At 44.2% G+C, this 22561-nt stretch overlaps 1 protein-coding gene across 11 annotated transcripts in view; it reads left to right on the top strand.

Moving 5' to 3' along the window:
- Positions 1-22561, top strand: part of dst (dystonin) — a 127423-nt gene that overhangs the window by 9828 nt on the left and 95034 nt on the right. For 6 of the 11 annotated variants that reach the window (XM_031579602.2, XM_031579600.2, XM_031579601.2 and 3 more), the window contains exons 5-9: positions 14349-14410; positions 17664-17753; positions 18687-18797; positions 20723-20800; positions 22186-22278. In XM_031579602.2, the coding sequence (XP_031435462.1) occupies positions 14349-14410; positions 17664-17753; positions 18687-18797; positions 20723-20800; positions 22186-22278 (434 nt within the window). The remainder of the gene's footprint in view (positions 1-14348; positions 14411-17663; positions 17754-18686; positions 18798-20722; positions 20801-22185; positions 22279-22561) is intronic. The other 5 variants (XM_031579604.2, XM_031579605.2, XM_031579607.2 and 2 more) reach the window with 1 other exon arrangement.

Genomic DNA, 22561 nt, shown 5'->3' with positions numbered 1-22561 from the left:
TACAGTATGTTCTTTTTTTATTTCCTCCTTTATTTCCTCTCTTCTCAACTAATCTAATACTAATAGAGTGTTCAACCTAGTGGCATCCTGCATCTATGGCATTTTTTTTTCAATCTAACATCTGCATTTCATTATTAAATATATGTGCATTTTATGCTTCTGAACAATGCATGTTGCATGTATTTTTCTACAGGGCCTACTCGTATGAACCAGGTTGATACATTTCTATCTGTGCTTTGTTATGACCACACCTTCCTCTTCTCTCTTGGAGTCAGCACTCTCCATTAGTGCCTTCTCTTGGCCCTATTATTAAACACCAGCCAGACCAGCCTGCCAATAGTGTATCTAATGCCCATTAGGATTGAATTTACCATTTGTGCAGTACTGTTCCATCCCCGATCCTATCTGTTGTCGATATTTGAGAGAGTGACCAGTCAAATATCTGTTACAATCAAGGTTTTAATTCACATTGCACATGGAACATGGGTGAGCTAAGAGGTTCAGTCTGTTGTGTAGCGGTGTATCTGGTCTGGCCGTGGGGTGTGGTCAGGCGTTTCAGAATGCCTATTTTTTCCTGTGTGGCTTTTCTTCTTCCTTCGTTCTCTCACTACTCATTGCCCACGTGGGTGATTTTCAGGGCAGTGTTATTTTGGGTTGATGGAATATTTTCTTTAGTGTGATCTGTTGACTAAGGGGTTTTGTCTCTGACACGCCTAGCCTGTCTGGGACGTAATATGTTAATGTAAAATGTAAAAAAATGTGTTCATAGAATTTTGAATGACATTAAATAATGTAAATTTAGGTCCTTATAAAATACAACTAAATGACAAATATACAAAAATGGTATTGAAAATAACAATATGCAGAATTTTAATCTTAACTTGCCGATAATGATTATTACAATAAAAATCATGTTGACAAATCAGATAATAAGATATGTACGTCTCAGACAGTGTCATATTCAATACCATATTTTCTGCTTATGGGAGAATAGAGCAGCAGTCAATTTTGCACAGTCACCGTCTTTGTGCTCTTCCTCCCCTAAGCCCCACCCGTCCTCCTCCTCCTCCTCCCCCTCCCCTCACAGTCCTTGCATCACATTTAAATGGCTGGCCGCACACAGCGCACAAGCGCCCTCCACGCTATCTGTCTGTTACTGTACAAAAGGCGCTTTGTGACCCAATGCGGTAGATCCCCTGAGCTGGAGACTTGTCTGTGTGCCATGCTCTGTGTGTGAGGGGTAGGGGGCTGTTCGTCAGCCCACTGCTCGGCCAGCAGGGGACCGGGCTGAAACGGGAGGCAGGGGCCGTCGGGCAGTGGCAGGGGACGGCGCTTTAACCGTGTGTGTGCCCAGTGGAAACCTGAACCCAGTGCTTGCTCAGGACTCTGGCCTTATAAATCCCTGTCCTACATGTTTTTCTGGCTCGGTTGTGGATGCCCCAGCCAAGCTGCAGATGGCCATGGTCGCAGAGAGACAACACTTACTGTACAGCCCTGTTTGGACAGACTGGATGGAGTGCTCTCTTTAGCCGATCAGCTCAATAGTGGCAGCAGATGACTTTAAAACTTTAAGTGACCTCTCAGTGTTCCAAAAGGTCGGTTTAAGGGATTGGTTTAATTGCTTTACAGAGCTGCTGCCTTCATGCATGGTGGTGGGGATTTTAATGTGTAGTCATGTCAAAGTAATCTAATCTGATCGTCGCACTGCTGTGCTGGTATTCACCATGAAGCCCACCCCCTACCCCTCAGCGCTTAATTTACATTTATTTGAACTCTAATGTTACTGTAAGCCTTTCTTAGCCACTCTGCTGGGCCCCTTGTGGATATGAATGCAGTTTAACCAACAATGTAATCCACACAAAGAGCATCATTTTGAAGTATGTATATTATGAATCAACCAAGACCTTCAGAAAACAGTGTTGGATGTATTTATTTACTCTTTAAAATATGCTTTGAATTTTCCTGGAAACAAGGTGATGGAAGGTGACATGGAAACCTTTCTAGTGTAATTTAATCAGCTATTGACCTTTAGTCTCTGCTCTGTCTGATCCAGGCACGTAGATGCGGATTGGACAGAAGGAGCGCGAGCTTCAGAGTGAAAGTCTGAGAAGAGTTACTGTGACAGCATAATGGTTGATTTCTATTAATACGTGTAGCTTTAACTTTCTGTCGTGGCTGTTGTGTTCTGCTTAGGAGTGCTGTTGAGAGGGCCAGTCCAAATACACAGGACATATATTTATAACCAGCAGAAGGATTCTGTCAAAAGCTTTGTAGTGGAACTTATTTCAGTAGTAGAGTTAGAGAATGTGTTCCTGTAGTTGTAGTACAGACAGAGCAGGATTAGTCAGGACACACAGATGCGTTAATTATGTGTGGGATCAGCGCTGAGCTCACACACTGTAAAGACTATGTATGGTACGCTGGATTCCCACTCTAAACATACTCCAAAGGATATGAGCGCCAACAGGAACCCCTGAGTACAGGAGTACAGGAACACAGGCACCATTACTCAGGGAACAGGCAGATCCTGGATTGAAAGCATTTGCTGGATTTGGTATTGGATTGTGATGCATGGAAAACAGCTGCAATATGAATGGAATGTGTTGGATAATGGTGGCCCCAGATGGCCTTCTCCCTCTCAGTGATACTCTGTGTCCACTGGAACAATGGCTGTTGTATAAAAAAAAAGCCTGATGTATCTTTTTCGAAAGTATGTGCATGCGGTTGAGAGAAGCAGAGAAGGAGCGGCTGAGGGATGTGAAAGGAGAGAAAGTGAGAGAAAGAGAGATATAGAAGTAGAGAGAAAGAGAGACAGCGAGAAAGTGAAAGAGGTACAGTATAGGCGGAAATTGGCAGATAGAGAAAGTGTTTCTAATCTGGTTTTATGTATCATTCAGAGCCATATAGACACGCTGTGGGTCTGATCGAGGGGGGTGGAGTGGAGAGGAAGCTGCCGGTGAGCTCATGTATTTGTGAGTTGTCATGGTGACTCGGCCAAGTGTGCGGGTCATCCATTCCCTAGGCTGTCTATCTTCCCGGCCCAGACTACATGAGGTCATGCAGTGACTCCATGGCCCTCCTCTTCTAGCAAATGCAAGACAGCCATTGGCTCATTCAAACATCCCCCCTCATCCTCCCCAACAGGCACACCACCACCACCAAAAAGATGCTAAGGGTTCTGGGAAACACGCCCTGCTCAGCTGCACTGTATTAATTCACTCCTGTTTCCCTCAGGGCCCAGGGGGATGAGGAGATAACGGTTGGAAAATGATGGCATGTGTCTTTCGGTTGAAGCTCCCTTTATTCAGCATTTTACTGTGGAGATTCAGTGAAACTGTTAGGATGGACAAACAAAAGTCAGCCAGCGTCCTGTTTGAATTAAACTAGTAACTTTAAATTAAGCAGTTACAGTGACAATGGTTTCAGTGAAAACAGTACAGTATTATAAAGTGTATTATGAACAATGTATACACATTGTAGCATGTTTAGATTAAGTATAATTCTCCCTCTCTCTCTCTCTATATATATATATATATTCATTTTGAATGGGTCGCAGTGTGTGTGTTTGTTCAGAACTTTTGTAGAAAATATATGAACAGTGTTTTTTATTTTGAAACAGAAAAAGCAGAGTCTTCGTGGTTGTCATGCTTCAAGGGAAAAGGGGGCTCTCGGGAAGAGACGAAGTTATGTGTGAGTGGCAGATGTATAGAAGAATCGGCTGGAGTAGAGCTGTAACGTCAGCGGGGAGAGCTTTGACTTACTGGCTGACTTGCTATCGTACTTACAATCAAACCATTAAAATGAGGCTCCTTGGCAGTGAGGTAAAAGTGACACTGTCAGCAGGATGCTGAGATGCGAGCTGGAAGCTTTTATCACTTCTCTGAGCTGGTAGTCAGTGAGGCCTAGTAGCATACCTCCACTTGAACAAGCTCTCTTTCAACCACAACAAGCCTGCTGATAAGACAGCCACCCAGAGATGCCTTAAGTACATTTGCCATACACCAACATGTGTCTTTTCCGTGGTCGTGTGAACTTTATGCTTTCATCTAGAAATAAAACAGGTTTTTATTGGAAATAACCAAGGATGCTGTTAGCAGAGGCCCTGCATTTGTTATCTTCGGTACAGATAAGATAATGCAGTAGTTATGGCACATACCTTCTTGTTTTTATGTGATAAGCATCAGTAACCTTGCATATCTGTGAAGTTCATCAGACCATGTGGTTCGATCAATTTGGTAAAAAACTCACCACTAATGTAAAGGGCACATTCCTTATTTTAGGGCACCATGGACTGATCAGAGTCCCCTTGTGACTCAGGCCAACACCATATTTATGGAAGATGGCTGTCTATCTGACGCCTTCTCTATTACTAAAACCTCTGCACTGTGCCAAGAACACACGCAGTGGGTTAAAACCTCCTCCACACAGCTGTACACATTTAGAATCCTAAGTGGCTGAACAGTAATGGCTTACTTGAAACGGCTGACTTCAAATCAATACCCATCAGGGTCTGCATCTAGGCCCCACCCTTTGTCTTCCATGTGGGGGGAGGGTTGAGAACACTGGCATTAGCGTACGGCCATCCTTTTAAAACAAGCCAGGAAGGAGAGCCAGTGACGAGCACTGGCTGAATCTTTAAGGTGCATGGACACAGTGGTGTGATGTGTTGTATTCTCAGTGCAGCGAGTTTGATGTAGTAGCTAAAGACTGATATTGCTACAGCATTAGCGATGCTGAGAGTGAGAACCATTAGTTCTTAGATTACTATTTCAGTATGTTTTGTGCAGAGATTTGGCATTGGAACTCTATATCACAATTGAACTGCAATTGAGTTTTTGCATTATAATGCAGCTTGGCATAGCACTAGAATGCTCAAATCGACCGTTCTGACAGTCATGCACCTTTAAGGCTCCCGGGCCTACTGGCTCTGTCCTTCCCAGTCAGATGTCCGTCCAGATAAGGACTCTGTGCTCTTCAGCAGCTGTGTGTGTGTGTGTGTGTGTGTGTGTGTGTGTGTGTGTGTGGGTGGGGGGGATGGGGTTGTGAGGGGCTTTCTCACTGTCCGCTGCCGTGGCTCTGATTACCCCGTGCCGGCACAGGCATGTAACAGCGGTAACCCTGGTAACCCCGTCAGCTGCTTCTGACCTTACGCAGGTGGGTGTTAGGGGACGGCCCATAAAACACTCGTTACGCTAGCCGCCGCCTCTCTAGACCCTTTTGATATTTGTCAGTGGCTTACTTGGATTACTGTTTATAAAAAGCTTGTCTTCAGTGTTGTTTTTCCTGACAGCTCTTCTCCCCCAAGACGCCCCCTGTTTTCTTTACAATGGCTGGACTGCAGTGTACTAAATGGGTCAATGATGAAAATTTCTATTTGTTTGTGCGATGTTTGTTTTCCGTTAGTGCCTCAGAGAAATCTATGGCAGACTCTGTTCCTCTCCTGTAAACAGTCTTTAGGGATGACACAGCATGAAGTCCCAACAGTAGTTTTTACGTACAGTTGAGAACACACACAGACAGATATGGTACAGACACATAGACTGACTTAGACATTCACACACACACACACACACACACACACACACGGGCACACACACACATCAGACCATTAGCCCAGTAGGCTGGGGTTGAACCTGCAGGCTAAAAGCAGGGGTATCTGTTTATGCTCTTTTGAAGATGGCGCTGCAGGCACTGTGGCTGTCCCCGGCACATATTTCACATGCTGCCCTTCCCTAAGGAGGAAACGTGCCTGTCTCAGGCAGGGAAGACGGCAGGAATGTCACCTCAAGGGTTTTGTTTTCCTCTCTCTCTCTCTCTTTCTGCGGCTCTCTCCACTGTGTTTTTTAATTCAGGTTTTTCTCCCCCTCGCGGGGAGGTTACTGACAGCATGCCCGGCGTGTAGCTCGTCAGCCTGCAGTTACCACGGAACAACAAAGCGCTCATTTGTGAATCACTCGCAGGATTGCGACAGTGTTGTCATCAACTGGTCATCACAGCACTCCCCTTCTTACAACATGTTTGACAGCTATGATGTCATACTGGCTTTGCCTGCTCTTGCCGAGTTCAGTCAGCGCTGAACGCCCATGCTACACTGGGGAGAACATGGATATGTCTGTGCCAGATAGAGACTGACTGTGAGAACCAGATCTGGCCCGGAACTTACCCGGCTGTGGCCTGGATTCGGCACGGCTCCCACCTGAGGTTGTCCGTTGCTCTGTGGGGAGCGTTTATTTATTTTCAGGAGAGGCTGGCGTGGATGCCAGGCCTGGGAGTTGAGCGCGTGCCAGGCTGAGGGCATAGGAAACGCTTGGCTCGGTTGGCACTTCCCAACGTCTGACAGAAAGGTCAAAATGTGGGGCAGGAGTGGAGGGCCTGGGTTAGACATCAACCAGGCTTTGCTTGCCTTTCCCACTTTAATGATGCCTGCAGTAGTGGTGTTAAGGGTAATGGGTTTACCTCCATGCCTTTCTCACTGTCTGTAGCCCCCCCTGCTTATGTGGGCTTGATTTTTTTTTAAATGGTATGAAACTGTAGAACGTTTTCAGTGTTTCCCCTAGGTTTACAGCTTTGGGGGGGGGGGGGGGGGGGGGGGGGGGGGGGCGCGGCGTGGCAGCGTGGCTTCACGACACAAACGCTTAAAGGAATCATGGTGTTCATGTGTTTCTTTTAATGACAGCAGTCAATATAACAACTGAACAATTATTTTAACTGTACATTGAACTAAACATCGGAACATTTCTTTTTATGACAATTATCCACAAAGTGTGCAGCTTTTGTCGCTGCAGTGGTGTATCTTTCTGGGATTGTCGAAGAACATTTCGCAGGAGCTTTTCCAAAAAGTTTCGATAAAAAGTTGTGAATTGTCCTCTTTGTAATCATAATTGAGTTATTTGTTGAAAAATAACTGATTAATAAACAAACATTAATTCATCAAGAACAAAACGATTGAGAAATGGTCCTCTTAATAACCTCACCAATATGCCAAACAAAAGATTACCAGGACTACAAACATTTAGCAAAATAGGCTTTACTTATCCACAACAAAGTGCACGTGTTGGCATTACAAAAGGACCAGTAAGACTGAATAAAATGTTATACATGTCTCAGCCTTCATATGACGGAAAAAAAACAGCCTGTGTCACTATGATCTGTCTCGTCATCTGACGTCCTGCCTGTGTTTCTGCCGTTCTCATTGCTTATCAATCTGTTTTGCTATCCTTGTTTATTTATTTTATCCGTATAGGTGTTGATGTTTAATTTCATATATTAATTTAAAGTCGTCCAATTTCAAGTCATCCATTCTTCAACACTAGCTGCTACCTTGTCTTCAAACAGAAAGTAACGTTAAATCTCCATGGCAACAGCTCTTGAGGGTTTGGCAAATAATCGGATTTATTGCTTCCTTCATTATTCACAGCAAAATAAATAATTTTCGTTACATTTCATAGATTTATTACCAGACTCTATGTAAAAAGGGCCACGCACAACTCGCGGAAAATGATAAAAAATGGAAGCCAGATCTATTTCTGAATTTTCGGTGCGGACATTCTGTTTCCACGTCTGTTGTAGCCATTCTCATTGGGCCTCATTGTCGACCCTACCTAGGAAAATATCTCTGCCTGATTCTTGAACGCCTGGAAATTTGTTTTTTAAAGCTTAAAATTGTCCGTGGCTGTGCACTGATTCTTAAGCCCAATTCTGTCCGCTGGTGGGAGCGTTCTCACCTGTGTGTGCGCGCACGTGTCTGTGTGTGTGTGTTTGTGCGCATCGCAGCGGAACTCCGCCATGCGCGATACAGAGAGCAGAGAATTGTAAACGCGCGACCATGTAGAGACAGAAATTACATGCCGTCGTGTAAATAAGATAAATAACATAAGGCTATTTATTTTGTTTAATAAAATAACAAGCTATATATAACAAAATTAACTTGACCTTCCAGGGGGGGCGAGGGGTGCCGTTGGGGGGGGGCGGGGCGCCCCCCTAATATAACGGTAGGGGAAACACAGGTTTTCTAAATTAAGGCTGAAGGGTATTTCCTTCAATCTCAGATCTGCTACATGCTATCGTGATGAGAAACTGGGGTGTCTTGGGTAGTTTGATATGGATATTTTGTCCCATTCTAACAGTAGACCGATAATCAGAGGAGACAGGACGTCTCTGTACCATACAGCTGGCTAGTGGTAAGGCACACATGTTGATTTTCCTCTGATGGCTATTTATACCCACTCATGTACAGTGACACAGCTACCGGCCCATGGTCTCAGTCACTGCGTCATTTGGGGAAGTCATACTGTCCTCTGTGGTCATACCACCCCCAGAAGTTACACTGTCCTCAGCTGTCCTGAAACTTGCCCAGGAGAGTGTGGCTATAAATGTGCAATGCTTGTGTAAGGAACATGTACCCCCTGTAGAGCTACATATTAAGTCCAGAGGTACTGCACTAACACAAAGTCCAGAAATATTTCCTCTAAATTTCCGTAAAACTCCTGGAGAGGAGTTCATGTACAGACTCATGTACAGTGACCTACAGTCAACGGGGACACAGCTACCTGCCCAGGGTCTCAGTCACTGCTGTCATTTGGGGAAGTCATACTGTCCTCTGTGGTCATACCACCCCCAGAAGTTACACTGTCCTCAGCTGTCCTGAAACTTGCCTATTGGAGTATGGCTATAAATGTGTAATGCTTAAGGAACATTTACTTCCTAGAGCTACATATTAAGTCCAGAGGTATTTCTTCTACATTTCCGTAAAACTCCTGGAGAGCTGGACTCAGAAGCCGACTTCTGAAGTCTTTATATACCCTTGTGTGTGAGTTGTGGCGTAAGCTTATCTGCCGCATAGCTCTTCATTTGAGTAATTGATTCATGTCCTGTATTTGCAGAATGAGTCAGTAGCCAGCTCATCGCAGAGTCACTGAGAAGGGGATCGGCCCTTCAGTGTCAAGTCACACCGTCATCTGTGTGCATCCCTGACAGGGAACTTGCTCCAAGAGAACATAGTCTCACATTAACGCTAGAGCACACCCCATTGGAGTGCATGCCATCTGATGAAGACGACGCAACATTCTCTGTTCAGACACAGATGGCAATAACATACCTCAAATTCATGAGGTGTTTTAGTAGTTGTGCCATTGCTGTTTTTCATTGCATCCTTTCCCCTTAAAGTACCGTTTGTGCGCACGCACACACACACACACACACACACACACACACACACACACACACACACACACACACACACACACACACACACACACACACACACACACACACACACACACACACACACACACAAACACACACACACACACACACACACACAGCAGTTCTGATATTCAAGCCTCTTACACCAGTCTTCATAATCTCTGTTTGGACTTAAAATCATTGTTTTTCAATGGGGTGAAAGAGGGTAAGCAGTGGTGTTAAATAACAGCACAGAACATGGAGTTGAACTCGTGCTTTACCAAAAGAAATATACATACATGGGAACAACCTTTGAGTGTACCGCACTTGAGTAAGGACATTTGGTGGTCAAGCAAATACTGTTAACTGAGCTGTTTACACTCAGTTCTTTTGATCTTGTTCCTTAGCTCTCCTTGGTAAGCCTTTAATACTGTATGGTTACATACGTTTTGATCACTTGAAAAATAAAGCATATGGAGCATGCTAAGCTAAAGCGACGTGGTTATGTCTAGTTGTGAATATATGCAAAACGAGAGAGAGACAGACTACCAGCTGGGTTCCCGAAGCAGTTTTTTTGTAGTGGCTCTTGGCACAGGCAGTAGAGCTGCACAGACCAATGAGGACACTCAGTGATACTTCAGACACCAGCTTAGCAGAGCCGCAGGTCAAGAGCTGATGACTAGCACATTCACATCTCCACCCAGTGGGTCTGTGTGAGGCAGGGCCTCTGAACAGCAACATTGGGGTTAACCCTGAGTTGGTAATGGGAAATAACAATAATAAATGGGAGTGCTTGAGTTTTTTTTTTCATATTCGGCTAATTTGTTTCAGTGCCCCAGAGAGCATTGAGTTAGTTCTGCAGGTGTTGAATGAATAGTGCTTTTGGTTGGTGAATGTGTGGAAATTGTGTTGAAGTTGTGATTCACTGACTGTCAGGTTCTGCTTTTTTGTGAAAGCAACTGGATACGTTATGCTGCTTCTTGAGGACTTATTGTGGTTAGGGTGCCTTATCCTGGAAGTTATAATTTGAGAGAAAATTCTGGTTAGTCAAGTTTTAAATGTGGACACTAAGATATGATTTGAAAGTTTGTGTGGTTTGGGGTAAGTCCATTTTTTGTGAACCTCTCTCACTTCTTTATAGAAAAAGAAAAATAACCATTCGTGAAATTGCAGGGAAGTAAAAGCCTTTCACTAAAGGCTGCATGTGCAGTGTGCATGTGGAGTATACTCTACTGAGTCAGGTAGGGTTCAGTAGCAGGGTCTGTAAGTATGCACCACAGCTAACAGCAGGAGGTACCTCTGTGGTCTGACTGAGTCCTTGTGATGTGATAACATGCAGCCTTTAAAAGTTTACAGTGTAATTTCTATAAGCTCTACCTGCAGTGTCAGGGAGAAGAGCAGTTTAAAGGAACTCTTAGATAAGCGCTGGATCCCACATACGCTGTGGCTCCTTGCTCTTTATGAGGCATAATGTGTCTGTAAGTGAAGAGGCCTTTAGACCTTGCCAAGATAAGGCATTCGCATTTCTCGTCAGCTGATCAGCATGTTTCTTGTTTTGAGCCTAACACATCAGTGTTAACTGAACTCCACAGTTTAGCATAACAACAAATTTACTTTTACTAGAATAACATTTAGAATTACTCTGTCCAACTCATAGTGATTCACGAGCTCCCAATGACAACACACGTTCCTGTTAGACACGTGATGAGCATGTAAGTAGGCAGTAAAAGAGACCTGAGTGCTCACCAGGTTACTCCTCAAGAGGGCACCACACTCCTCACTTCTGACACCTGGGTGCATAGCTCCAATTGCTGGACTCTTACTCCCTAGTAAATACAACCAGGTATGAGCTGACGGTGGAACAGATTAGGGGCACTTTAGTTACAGATTCAGCAGCTGCCTGGGTATGAGTATGAACCATGTCAGGCCCATCAAACAGGCACACTCCTGAATGTAAAATGTTCTCCAGATTTTAGAGAACAGATAGATGAACATAAAATATAAAATTGGTTTTGAATGGAGCAAGGTGCCATACAGCACATGCAACCATATGGCATGACTACAAAGCTAACCTTCCCTTCACCTCTAAAGAACCTAATGCCCTTTTGACCCATTATGTTGCCTCTACCGTCTTCATCGTGATGTGCGTTATGTGTGCCTCAGCTCAATGCCAGAGATATGGACAACACTTTAAAATGTTGATGGTGGCACTAGGCATGCGCCAATAAAATTCAGGGCATGGATTTGTCTCACCGGAACAGATTAGCATGTTCTCTTAGCATCAGTCAAGGTTGCCTGTGGTGACGTTCCGCTTTTACAAAGGATATTCATGGCTTATTCAATACAGGGCCGTGAACTGAGCATTTCCTGGAGGTCATCTCTCACTGCAGTCAGTGTGAGTTATAGCTTTTGGAGAGCGTGAGGGGGACAAGGTGAGAAAGAGACAAATGACTGCAATGAAGCGCTGCTGGAAAGTAGCCTCCTCGTTGGGTGTTTAAGCTAATGTCCTTCAAAAATGTTTCTGTTTGATGGTGAGGTGTCTGTCAGTGTAGTGTTTGCCTAGTGCATGAGTTGGCACTAGCTGGAATGATAGGCCTACCAGGCACGCATGTTGTTATGCATAATCGTGCCCAGATGCTTTATGCTAACAGGTGCAGCACGTCTACCGGAGAACTGCACAGGCTTCTTAGGATGTATTTACTGTTGTTGGCATTCAAAGACTATATTTAGACTAAAACCGGTTGAGTGGGCATCAGCAATTGTATTTATGTGAGGTTACCATAACCATTGTTTACAAAAAGGACTCTTGAGTAGGCTAATGTTTCTTATTGTGAGAATGCATTAAACTACTATGATGAAACACACATAGCCTGATCAAACCAGTTAGGTGAGTGCATACACTTTACGCCCTTACTTAGTGTTGATATGTGTCCTCAAAGATCATGTTGTTTTAGATAGCTGGATGGCTTTCAGAAAAATAGATAACACAGTATCTTTATTTTAATGACAGCACCGAAAAAAATAAACATTTATTGGCTTGCCACACCCTAAAATACCTATGCAAAACACTGACAGATCAAGTGAATGATATGATTAATCACACCAATCTGTTGATCACTTTATTATTTTATTACCCAGGACTTAGTGTAGCAGACATTGTATGTTTACACACAGACTTCCTTAATCATGGCTTGGAAGATCAGTTATTCACTGATGCTTCCTGCTCAGAGCTCACCTCCCAAGGCTGATTTCCTGCACCAGTAATTCAATTCAATTCAATTCAATTCAATTCAATTCAATTCATATGAATGAAATTGTCTCAAGGCGCTGTACAGAGCCCAGAGCCTGAACCCCTCTGGAGGAAGCACAAAGGCAACAGGGGCAAGGAAAAACTCCGTCTTAACAGGAAGAAACCTTGAGCAGAACCTTGTCTCATAAGGGGAGGGGTGTGCATCTGCTTGGAGCTGGCCAGGTAGAGTGGAGCCGTAGGCAGTAGAGTCCCAGTAGAGCTCCCACTGGCAGGAGCATACACACATTAGCAATAGAGGGAACTTTGTAGTCAGCATGCGTCTTTGGAAAACCTGACCGAACTCGTTCTAAATGCTCCATGAGCAAGGAGGTGTGTGCTGCCCTTCAGACAAGCAGAGACTGGCTGAGAGAGCTAGAGAGAGAGAGAGAGAGAGAGATAAAGAGGGGAGGAAAGAGAAAGTGACATGTAGAGGTAGTGAAAGAGAGAGCAAGTGAGAGAAAGGAAGAGAAGGAAAGACAGTGAGAGAGAAAGAGAGTGAGAGCACGTGTGAGAGGGAAAAAGAGGCTGACTAGCAGTACCACTGAAATCACTCCCTCAGTGATTTTGGCCAGCAGCAGCTCAGACGTGGTAGCTGCCTCCGTGGTGCCGGTCCTTGCGCTCGCTCTCTCTCTCTCCCTCTCACTGTGTGTGTGTCTCTCCTCACGGGGTGTCCGTCTCAGGGGGCCATGTTGATGCTACTCAGGAGCGGTGGTGAGCGCAGCGCTCACCTGGTGTCGCTGATGTGCTGCATGGGTCAGTAGCTCTCCTCAGCTTTCTTCATCTTCTCTTCTCTGTCCGCCGACAACAGCTGCTGTGCCTTCTCTTCGTTTTTTCCCAACTCTCACCACTAAACTGTACTACTACTTTTTGGAAGTTTTCTTCCGTAGTAACAAACCATCCTGTCCCCCTGCTTATGCAGTAACAGATTTGAGCTTTGAACAGATCCTGCTGTGAGCAAAGCTGATTGTGTAACAGTTTTTAGCGGTCTTTTCTGAGTGCTTGTGGTACCAAAGTCCATAATGATGCAAATGGGGCACGTTTGTCATTCATTGAGCGACTGACTGACAGAACTGTAAATATTTATAAAAAAGGACAATGACAAACAGGCACAACCAAATCAATGAAGCAAATCTGAAAGGTCCATGGATGGGAATTTTGCTGTATAGTAGCTTGTGGTGATGATTTTTAATGATTGTAATTATTAATCTAAAGCACAATTTATCTACTTCATCTAAAAGAAAGCAGCGGGTGAATTCTTCAGCATGCACATGATTGTTATTGATGACAGCTAATGTTTAACGTCCTTGTAACATCCTCTGGAAACTGTCTGAATGGCCCAGTCGGGGCTGTTGCTATGACTACTGAAAACAAAAAATACTGTGGTCAGTACAGCTCGCAGTGAGGAGCTCTGAGTAATGGAAGCTTTGCTCAGTGTTTTCAAATTAAGCATCTAAAAATACCGTTTCCTTTTCCAAAATACACAAGGGGATACAGCACACAACTGAAGGCTGTCAGTAAGCTCCGTTTTTTTAGGATGAAACTAAACTGTGTTTGGGACAACTCTTCACCTCTGGTCTACATGTTGTTGATACATGTTTCACATGAATATAGCCATTTATCTGTCAATGAATCTATCGTGTTTTGTCCTGCCACCAATGTGGTAAATGTGGTAAAATGCCACATTGGTAGCAGGACAAAAATGATAGACACTTTGGAAGACAATAAACAAATGTGACATTTAACAAGGGCGGGTTTGGTACTCATAGACAGAGCCTCGTTGTGTTCTACAAGCATTGTGTCCTACAGGGATTTTTATTACACTGATGTGTGTTTTGGATTGTTTGTGTTTTAACTCGGTTATTTTCTGATCTTACAGATGAAAGAGACAGAGTGCAGAAAAAGACATTTACCAAATGGATAAACCAGCATCTCCTTAAGGTACAGTACATGTCTTTTTCCCTTTGTCATTGCTTACTTCTCAGATGTCTGCTCTACTGGAAGTATTTTACACAGATGTGTGTCACTTAGATGTGACCATGTCAGGATGTCTAGGAAAAGATTAGGAAATGATAGGTATCAAAACACCATTGTTTTGGCAATCTGGGAGCATGACATTCACTTAGAGACCAGTAACACAAACACTGATGAGGTACTGCCCCACCATGTTTCTTCCTTAAGTTAAATTGAATGTCAAGACCTCAAGGGTCAAGGTGCACCAAAATGCATTTCTATATAGTTCTGTTTAGCCTTCAGTACTGGCACATTGGAGTGGAATGTTCACCCATTCATTCATTCATTAATTAATTCATTAGCATTTACTGTGTTTTATCCTTTTTAACTATATGCCTTTCTTTAGGGGGGCTGTCAGCACTGATAATCTCTGAGTAAAGTGGAGTTACAATCACAGCTGTCATACAGTAGTCTCAAAGCAGAGTGCTGTCTTAATGAGAAGCAGTTCAACATGCATGCCTAGTCACACATCTTAGCCATGGCATTCAGTGGAGTGTTGTCCTATTTACCGCGTTGCTGGGGCTTTTCAACTCCAGACAAGTTCAAAATCTCTGTGTTTTATCATGGCCCATCAGCAGATCCTATTCAGCATAAATCCGCAGCGGAATGAGGATTTTACCCCGAACAGCGTCCAAGACAATTTAATGATATAATTGCTCAGATGAATGAGCCCCAGACAGATTTGACAGTGATGTGTGCACTTTGCCAGCTTTAAACTTAGGTTATTGTGACGGCTAATGAGCAGAAGCTGCCAGTGTTTACTCAGGATGATACCCATCTTCAGCGAGGGTGTTTTTGTAAGCCATTTTCGATACCACCCACATATTAGTCTGAACAAGTTGCTGTTTATGGAGTATGAAATGCCCCCTCAGGATTATTCAGAGGGACTGGTTAGGAAGGGTAGCTTGTCGTGCACACAAATCTGCCTTTATTTTGTTGTTTAATAAGCTTAAAGAAGGGGTCATAATCCTGGTTTTGACAGTTTTAGGAGATTTGGATAAAAAATGAAGTGGCTATCGGGCACAACTAGCCGTATTTTCCTCAGTTCAGAAGATGTCACTGCAGCCTGTGGGAACCTTACAGTAACCTGACAAACCTCAGTGGACCTTTGTTCTAGCTGCCTTGAGTGACTCGGCCTAAACACGGTTTAACTTTCTCAACTCACTGTTTCATTTTCTTGGACGTGTTAGCTGCCAGATCTCAGATATCAAGCCTCTGCCTTTCCTCTACTGCCGTTTGAATGTAAGCTGCTGCCATGCCGTCATATGACTGACCAAGAACGCCCCCACCCCCCCTCCCCGTACCCCACCCTTGCCCCACCCCTCAGCTTCTTCTTTAATGTCTGGGTCACCATGACCCCCAGCTAGTGTCAGTGGAAGCAAAGGTGCTGAGTAAAGTCACGGACGGGTATCTGCGTGACCCAGAAAGGGGGAGGCCGGCGGTCTATTTTGGCACCGCAGCTGTGTGCGATAGGATTATGGCGGTGAGGAGCCTGGGTAAAAGCAGGTCATTGAGCCAGAGGGGCTGATTTAAGCAGGCTGGTATTCAGGGCAGCAGCCCACCGCACTGCACAGGACCCTTGGCTGTGAACATGCACAGTGTCGGGGGCGAAGCGATGACGGTTGGTTAGATAAGCTTCCGCCAGGGGTTTGCCAAGGGCGCAAAAACCTGAGTCACTGAAAAGTGGAAATGGGAGAGGAGCTGGTAGGTGCGGTAGTAAAATGAGAGAGATAGGTTGAAAGCAGCGGTGTCGTTGTACAGCCCAAGGAGCACTGTAGATAGAGGATAGAGGTAAATAGACCTGCACTGTAGCAGGGCATTCTGGGAAGAAATGTAGTTGTAAACAATTCTGTAAAAACCATATCAGATACATCAAATAAGCAGACTGCTGAATGGAAATCTAGAGACGTTATCCAGATTTCAGAAGATGAAGGGTAGCAGACATAAACTTAATACTTTGTTTTCACTGGAACAAGATACAACACCGGCATGTTCTGGCCTCTGTGTTCTTCTTTTTTAAACATGCTAAAGTAAAAGCCATATAAACACATTTGAGTAGATGCTTGTGCAAGCGGTTTTCTCTCTTTGTCAGCACCACCAATGCACAGGGCACATACGTGACCTCATCATGTATAATCATCACTTCAGTGAGTGATGATGCCACGCACAGGTCATAAAAGACCCTTGTGTCAGCAGTTCATTGCGAAAGTTTAACTGTAAAGGAGTTTTTTTTTAATTGTTGTGTGTGTTGGTGGTGGTGGGTTTTAATATGATCTTGCATACCGTAGGCCACTATAACATTTGTTGCCAAAGTTTAATGAGAGGTTATTTTATATGAAGGTCTGTTGATATAAAGAGTCATTAGTAAAGATTATACTCTCTATTTCTTTTGCCCCCTGGAGAAAATACATGTTTAGGCACAAGGCCGCTGACTAACACCCTGCTGTGAGAAATTCTTCAATTCTCGTTAGTGACAGGGCCCTGCCGTGCAGGTTTTGTGAGTCCTATCAGAAACATCAGACTGTGTTTGAACAAGCCAAAGGAGTGGGACGGCTATCCATTGTGTCTGACAGGCAGGAAATGCTTAAGGAGCTGGGATGTGTTCGGAGAGGAGGAAGGCAAGCTCAGGGGCGACCCTGTGGTACCCAACGCTCCTCCTCACATTTTAGAGCCACTAATGGTTTAGTTTTACGTCCCTTATCTGCTTCTTACCTGCCCTCCTAGAGTCGCCCATGTAATTTATGTGATTACCCAGCAGGTACTTGATGTTTTACGACCACATTGGAGTAGGCAAATGTGTTCGTTTTAGGATCGTAATGGTATTTGAAGAGACAGATGAATGTTGGGAGTGGAATAAATGGTTGCCTTAATTAGGGTCTGATGATTCATTTGCTGGGTTTGTTTACTGTAATTGACGTTCGTGTCTGAAGTGGGTTATTTGTTATAACGGCTCTGGTAGCTGTGTTTTTGCCTTGTGAAAGCAGACACGGTGTCCATTGGTCCTATTATGGCTTTGTCTTTGGATAAAAACCTTACAGTTTTAGTTTGTAACCGATTCGTTTTTGAATGATTGATATTTACCTAAACACAATTATATTGTCCAAGCACATTCTGTATGCTGACGTACACGAGAACAGTGTTTTACTCTGTATCTAACTCAGTTGCTCTCTCTTTTCTAAAGGTACGAAAACATGTAAATGACCTATACGAAGACTTGAGAGATGGACATAACCTGATCTCGCTGCTGGAGGTCTTGTCTGGAGAAACACTGGTGAGTAGCATTCTCCATCTAGCCTCCTCCCTGTATGTGTTGTGACATGTGCCCAACCCACCCCCCCCCCCCACCCCCCGTTCCCTTTTTATCTGGTGTCTGAGTGTATCCAAGTTTCAACTAGAGCTTTCTGTGTTAGCTTGACAAGTTGCTCTGTAGATTGATGACAACGTGTGTTATTTTTGGGTTTGCATCGGTATGGCAAGGTGCAATAATTTAGCCAAATGAAAACAGCAGGTTTTTATTAATCCTTAATGCACTACTTTGTAAGCCCAATAACACAATTAATTCGGATAGGTGTCTGCTGAAAGGCTAGCGTGCAGCTAATTTTGCTCTGCACTGCTTATGAAAATATGAAAAAAAAATGCATGTGAAATTCCCTGTGCTTCTTTTGATTAGGGAGTAGGATAGAATTAGAAATGTGATTTTGTGGGGGGTATGGAAGTGATTTTAGATTATATAATGGATGCATTGTTCTCTCTGTTCTCTGTGAAGAGTTTTTTTTTTTTTGGAGATAATAGCTAGTGATTTCTAGTGAGTCAGTGAGATTGGGTATACTCACTCCATTCAAGTGTTAGCTTTGCCATATTGATTGTAACTTTCAAGTCCAGTCCATTTGCAGTAAGTTCTCAGACATGGTGTGAGATAACTATGAGAACTGCCTAGTTAACCTTCTCGTGGCCTTGAATAGAAGAAGCAGTAAACTTTTTTAAGGACTTTTTTCTTTTTGTTTCCTCCCCTTTTCCTCTGTCTCCTCTGTCCTTCTCCCCTTCTTTATTTCTCCTCTATTCTTCTGTTCCTTGCCCTCCTCCTCCTCCTCTTCCTCATCTGTATGCCTGTGTTGGTGTCCCTCTGCCCCCCCTGTATCTCATGTGTATGTGTGTGTGTGTTTGTGTGCCGTTTCTCCCTCGTGCTCACGTTTACTGGGGTAAGCCGCGGGAGCGTGATTTTCTGAAGACGTTGCGGTTGGTGAGTGCGGCTGACGCATGCGCAGATGTGCAGCATGGGGATGCGCAGGATGATGTTGATGATGAAGATAAGGGGGTAGGTGTGGGCCCCCGCGCCCGCCCTCCACCCCCTCCCTAACACCACTAATGTGTAGCGGAGTGTCGTGGCATTTAACCAGAGTGGCCAACAAACAAACAAACAAACAAACAAACAAACAATCCAAAACAAACAAACACAGCCGAGCAGCTGATTGGAATCAATCTGGCCCAGGTCCGCTCCAATGTCAGTTAGTCTCCGGATGCTCTCTTCTCCTTCTCCTTCTTCTTCTTCTTTTTCTTCTTCTTCTTCTCCTTCTCCTTCTTCTTCTTCACCTTCTTCTCCTTCTTTTTCTTCTTCTTCTCCTTCTTCTTTTTCTTCTTCTTCTCCTTCTTCTTCTTCTTCTTCTTCACCTTCTTCTTTTTCTCCTTCTTTTTTTCCTTATTCTTCTTTTTCTTCTCCTTCCTCTTCTTCTTCTTTTTCTTCTCCTCCTTCTTCTCCTCCTCATCCTCCTCTCCTATCCTCTGGTGGCCTGCAGTAATTAGGTTAGTGAGAGTAGGTAACAATGTCGATTCTGCCTGCAGTAGCTGTCTTTACCGGAATAGGCCGTTGCCCATGAGCATATGAGCTTTGTGACGGTGAGGAGTCAGAGCCTGGAACCCGCTGGTGCTTCACACTGCAGGCTGGGTGGGGTTTGTTTTTCTACTGTCTGCCTAGTGAGCTGCTGCTGCGTAGGCATAGTCAATTCCCAGGTTCAAGTGACAGGTCTGCTTGTGCTTTTTAGGAATTTAATTTGTGAAGAAAAAACAAAGGAAGTTCTTGACCACATGAATCAACCAGTTTCCTTATTCTTTTCCTATTTGCATGGAGGCTCGAAAAGTCAAGTTGCACTTGCTTCTTGGGAATTAAGCCTTGGCCTTTATTTCCACTCGCGAGCGCTTGTTGCATCATGCACCCACACACACACACACACACACACACGCACACACTCACACACACTCGCACACAAGCTCTCTCACACACACTCACCAATGTTGTATGAGGACCTCTTTATGTAATAGCTTCACAATTCACAGCTCATCTGTCATTACAATGAAAATGCGCTCACACGCGGAAGTGCTGGAATGACTCTCGTCATCTAGAGTGATTTCATAGAGCCGTGCAGTAGGGGTGGGTAAGGGCTCTTCCCTGAGGGGGTGGAGAGGGGAGCGAGTAAGTGAAGGGTTTACCCAGCGCTCAGAGGCTTCTATCCCGTTAGCCTGCCTGCCAACCAATCACCCAGCTAGTCTGCCAGTCACTGGAATCGCCATTTTTCCATCTCACTGCCTCACGCTCGGGCACCAATTGTCCACGTGTTTTGTTTTGTTTTTTCTCCCTGCCTCCGGTGGCTGGACTCCCTCCCTGTTTCCTCAAGACGTCACGCTTCTCCCTTTAGCCCAGGGTAGTGTTCAGCCTTCCTGCCCCCGCAGAGTCTCCCTCCTCCCCTCCCTCTCCTGTAGAGTTCAAGGCTGCAGTGCTAAAGGACTCCCCGAAGGGACACTTAGCACAACTGATTTTGTTTGATGCTATTCCACCACAGATGGTGTTTGTGCAGGATAACACAGCCTAAAGTAATAACATTGTTTTGGAGGTAGTGCCGTGCCGGAGGTTCAATTTCCCCAACTGACTGATTCCAATGAAGCTGATGGTGGGCCTGATACATACTTTTCTCCACAGTAAATGCACTCTCTTAATAAGGAACACATTCCTCACGCTGCTGTTGATATGGAGTAGGCAGGGATGGGTAGAACTGACCCCCAAATGTGATGACAGGGTCAGTCAGCATTTAGAGATTATCTCTCATACAGCACACCTGTGTGCCCCCACCCCCCCCACCCCCCCATGTGGTGAGTCTCCAGTCTTTCTAGTGAAAAGAGAGAGTGTTTGTTTGCTTCATCATCACATGCTGTCTGACGCCCTCTGCCCTCTTCTCTCTCTCCCCACAGCCTCGGGAGAAAGGCCGAATGCGCTTCCACAGACTCCAGAATGTACAGATAGCACTGGACTACTTAAAGAGGAGACAGGTAAGACCAGCTGCAGCATGCTAATCTGAAGGGCTGTTTGGCTAGCAGTCATGGGCAAAGATAAGGTGGCTACGACATTAACCACAATGCAACACAGACAGAGCACTCCAATATAAAACATTTAGTTGAAGTATTTACACCTTAAAGATGATTGCAATAACAAGTTATCACATTATTTAATTTGAAATACATTTTCTTCCATATGTTGTGGTTAAAATCGTATTTGCATGAGCAAACCTTTATCATATCAAGGCCATAACCATTAGTTTTAACTTAAATGTTTGTCTAACCTTGGCGGAGAGGTTTCAGTGCAGGGTTTATTACACTGGTGTCAGATACCGTTGTGATGCATTGCCTGAGAACACAAATGCAGCAGGCACTGTGAGGATGCTCTCCCCCTCGCCGCTGAGGGTGATAGCTGGGCCGTGATTGCTACAGAATATTTCCATGATGAAGCCATCATTTCTCCGAAGTGCCTTTTTTTTTTAAGGCAGATCCCATTCACTTCCCCGGCGGCTTAATCAGAGAGAGTGATGGGAAACGCACTGCCTCACTTGCGCTAGGCTCTCTGAGCGATTACATCACTGACATCGGTCCAGGCCCGCAGACAAAGGATTCACACATTCCAATACAAACCGTCCCTTTATCTCATTGTTGCTTTCCCTTTTGTAGCTTTGGTTGGGCAATTCATGGGCCATTCATATTCATTAACCAACTGGACAGCAGTTTCACTTTCTTTTGCACTTGCTGAGAGTGAAAGGCTGCAAATGGTCACATGACCAGGCAAAGGGGCATTAACGTTTTGCCAAGTCCAGGCAGAGCCAGAGCACGAGTGTGAGCACACAAAGAGCAAAGTTGCCCTGTGAATACCCGTTGTCATTCTTTGAGTAGAGTTTGACCTGCATTAACATTCAACAATTAACTCTTCTCCTATTAATACATAGCTACATCTGCATTAGAACACAGACAGATTCTTAAAACTATTTATGTTCTGTGAATTGGATGAGGCCTTTGCCAGATGTTGTTTTACTCCTATTGAAATTTTGCTTTGTCAGTATCCTGACTTCATTTAATGAGCTGTCTTTTACTGCCCCCTTGTGGTAGAACACAGGCTATTGACACAATGTTGAATAATGTGTCTGAAGGAGTTTTTGAAGAAGAGAATGTTATTTTTCATAAAGTGTTCAGATTCAAATGATACTATCATTAAATCTTGACATAATATTAATGTTAATATATCAATCATATATTAATATAAACAAAGTTGGATATAAAATAATCTTTAAACCACTCTTTATCTGAATAAGCAGTAATATTATTCTAGGGGTCTTGTGTACGTGGTGTTGAATGATCCGATCCTTACACATGTTCTTTTGTGGACACAGGTGAAACTGGTGAACATCAGGAATGATGACATCACAGACGGAAATCCCAAACTGACACTGGGGTTAATATGGACCATAATTCTGCACTTTCAGGTAGGTCAGAATAATGACATTTCTGCCATGGCTGCTGTTTTAAAAGACAAACTCAGTTGTTTCTTGAGGAGGCACATTGTGACAATGGTCATGAAAATCTATGACTGTCTATCTCTCTTTCTGTCTATCTGCCCACATCTACACAGCTATGGATGAGTGAGTGATATGAATGATATATTGAGCTATTTTCATCTTTTGAACGGATTGTATGCATTGATGTCACTGACATAAAGGTGTTGGTGTTCTGATTTCTGACGGTGGAGGTAATGGTTGGCTTTTAGAC

This window comes from Clupea harengus, chromosome 13, assembly GCF_900700415.2.
Source record: "Clupea harengus chromosome 13, Ch_v2.0.2, whole genome shotgun sequence".
NCBI classification, from domain to species: Eukaryota; Metazoa; Chordata; class Actinopteri; order Clupeiformes; family Clupeidae; genus Clupea; species Clupea harengus.
This window is presented reverse-complemented; position numbering and strand designations above follow the sequence as displayed.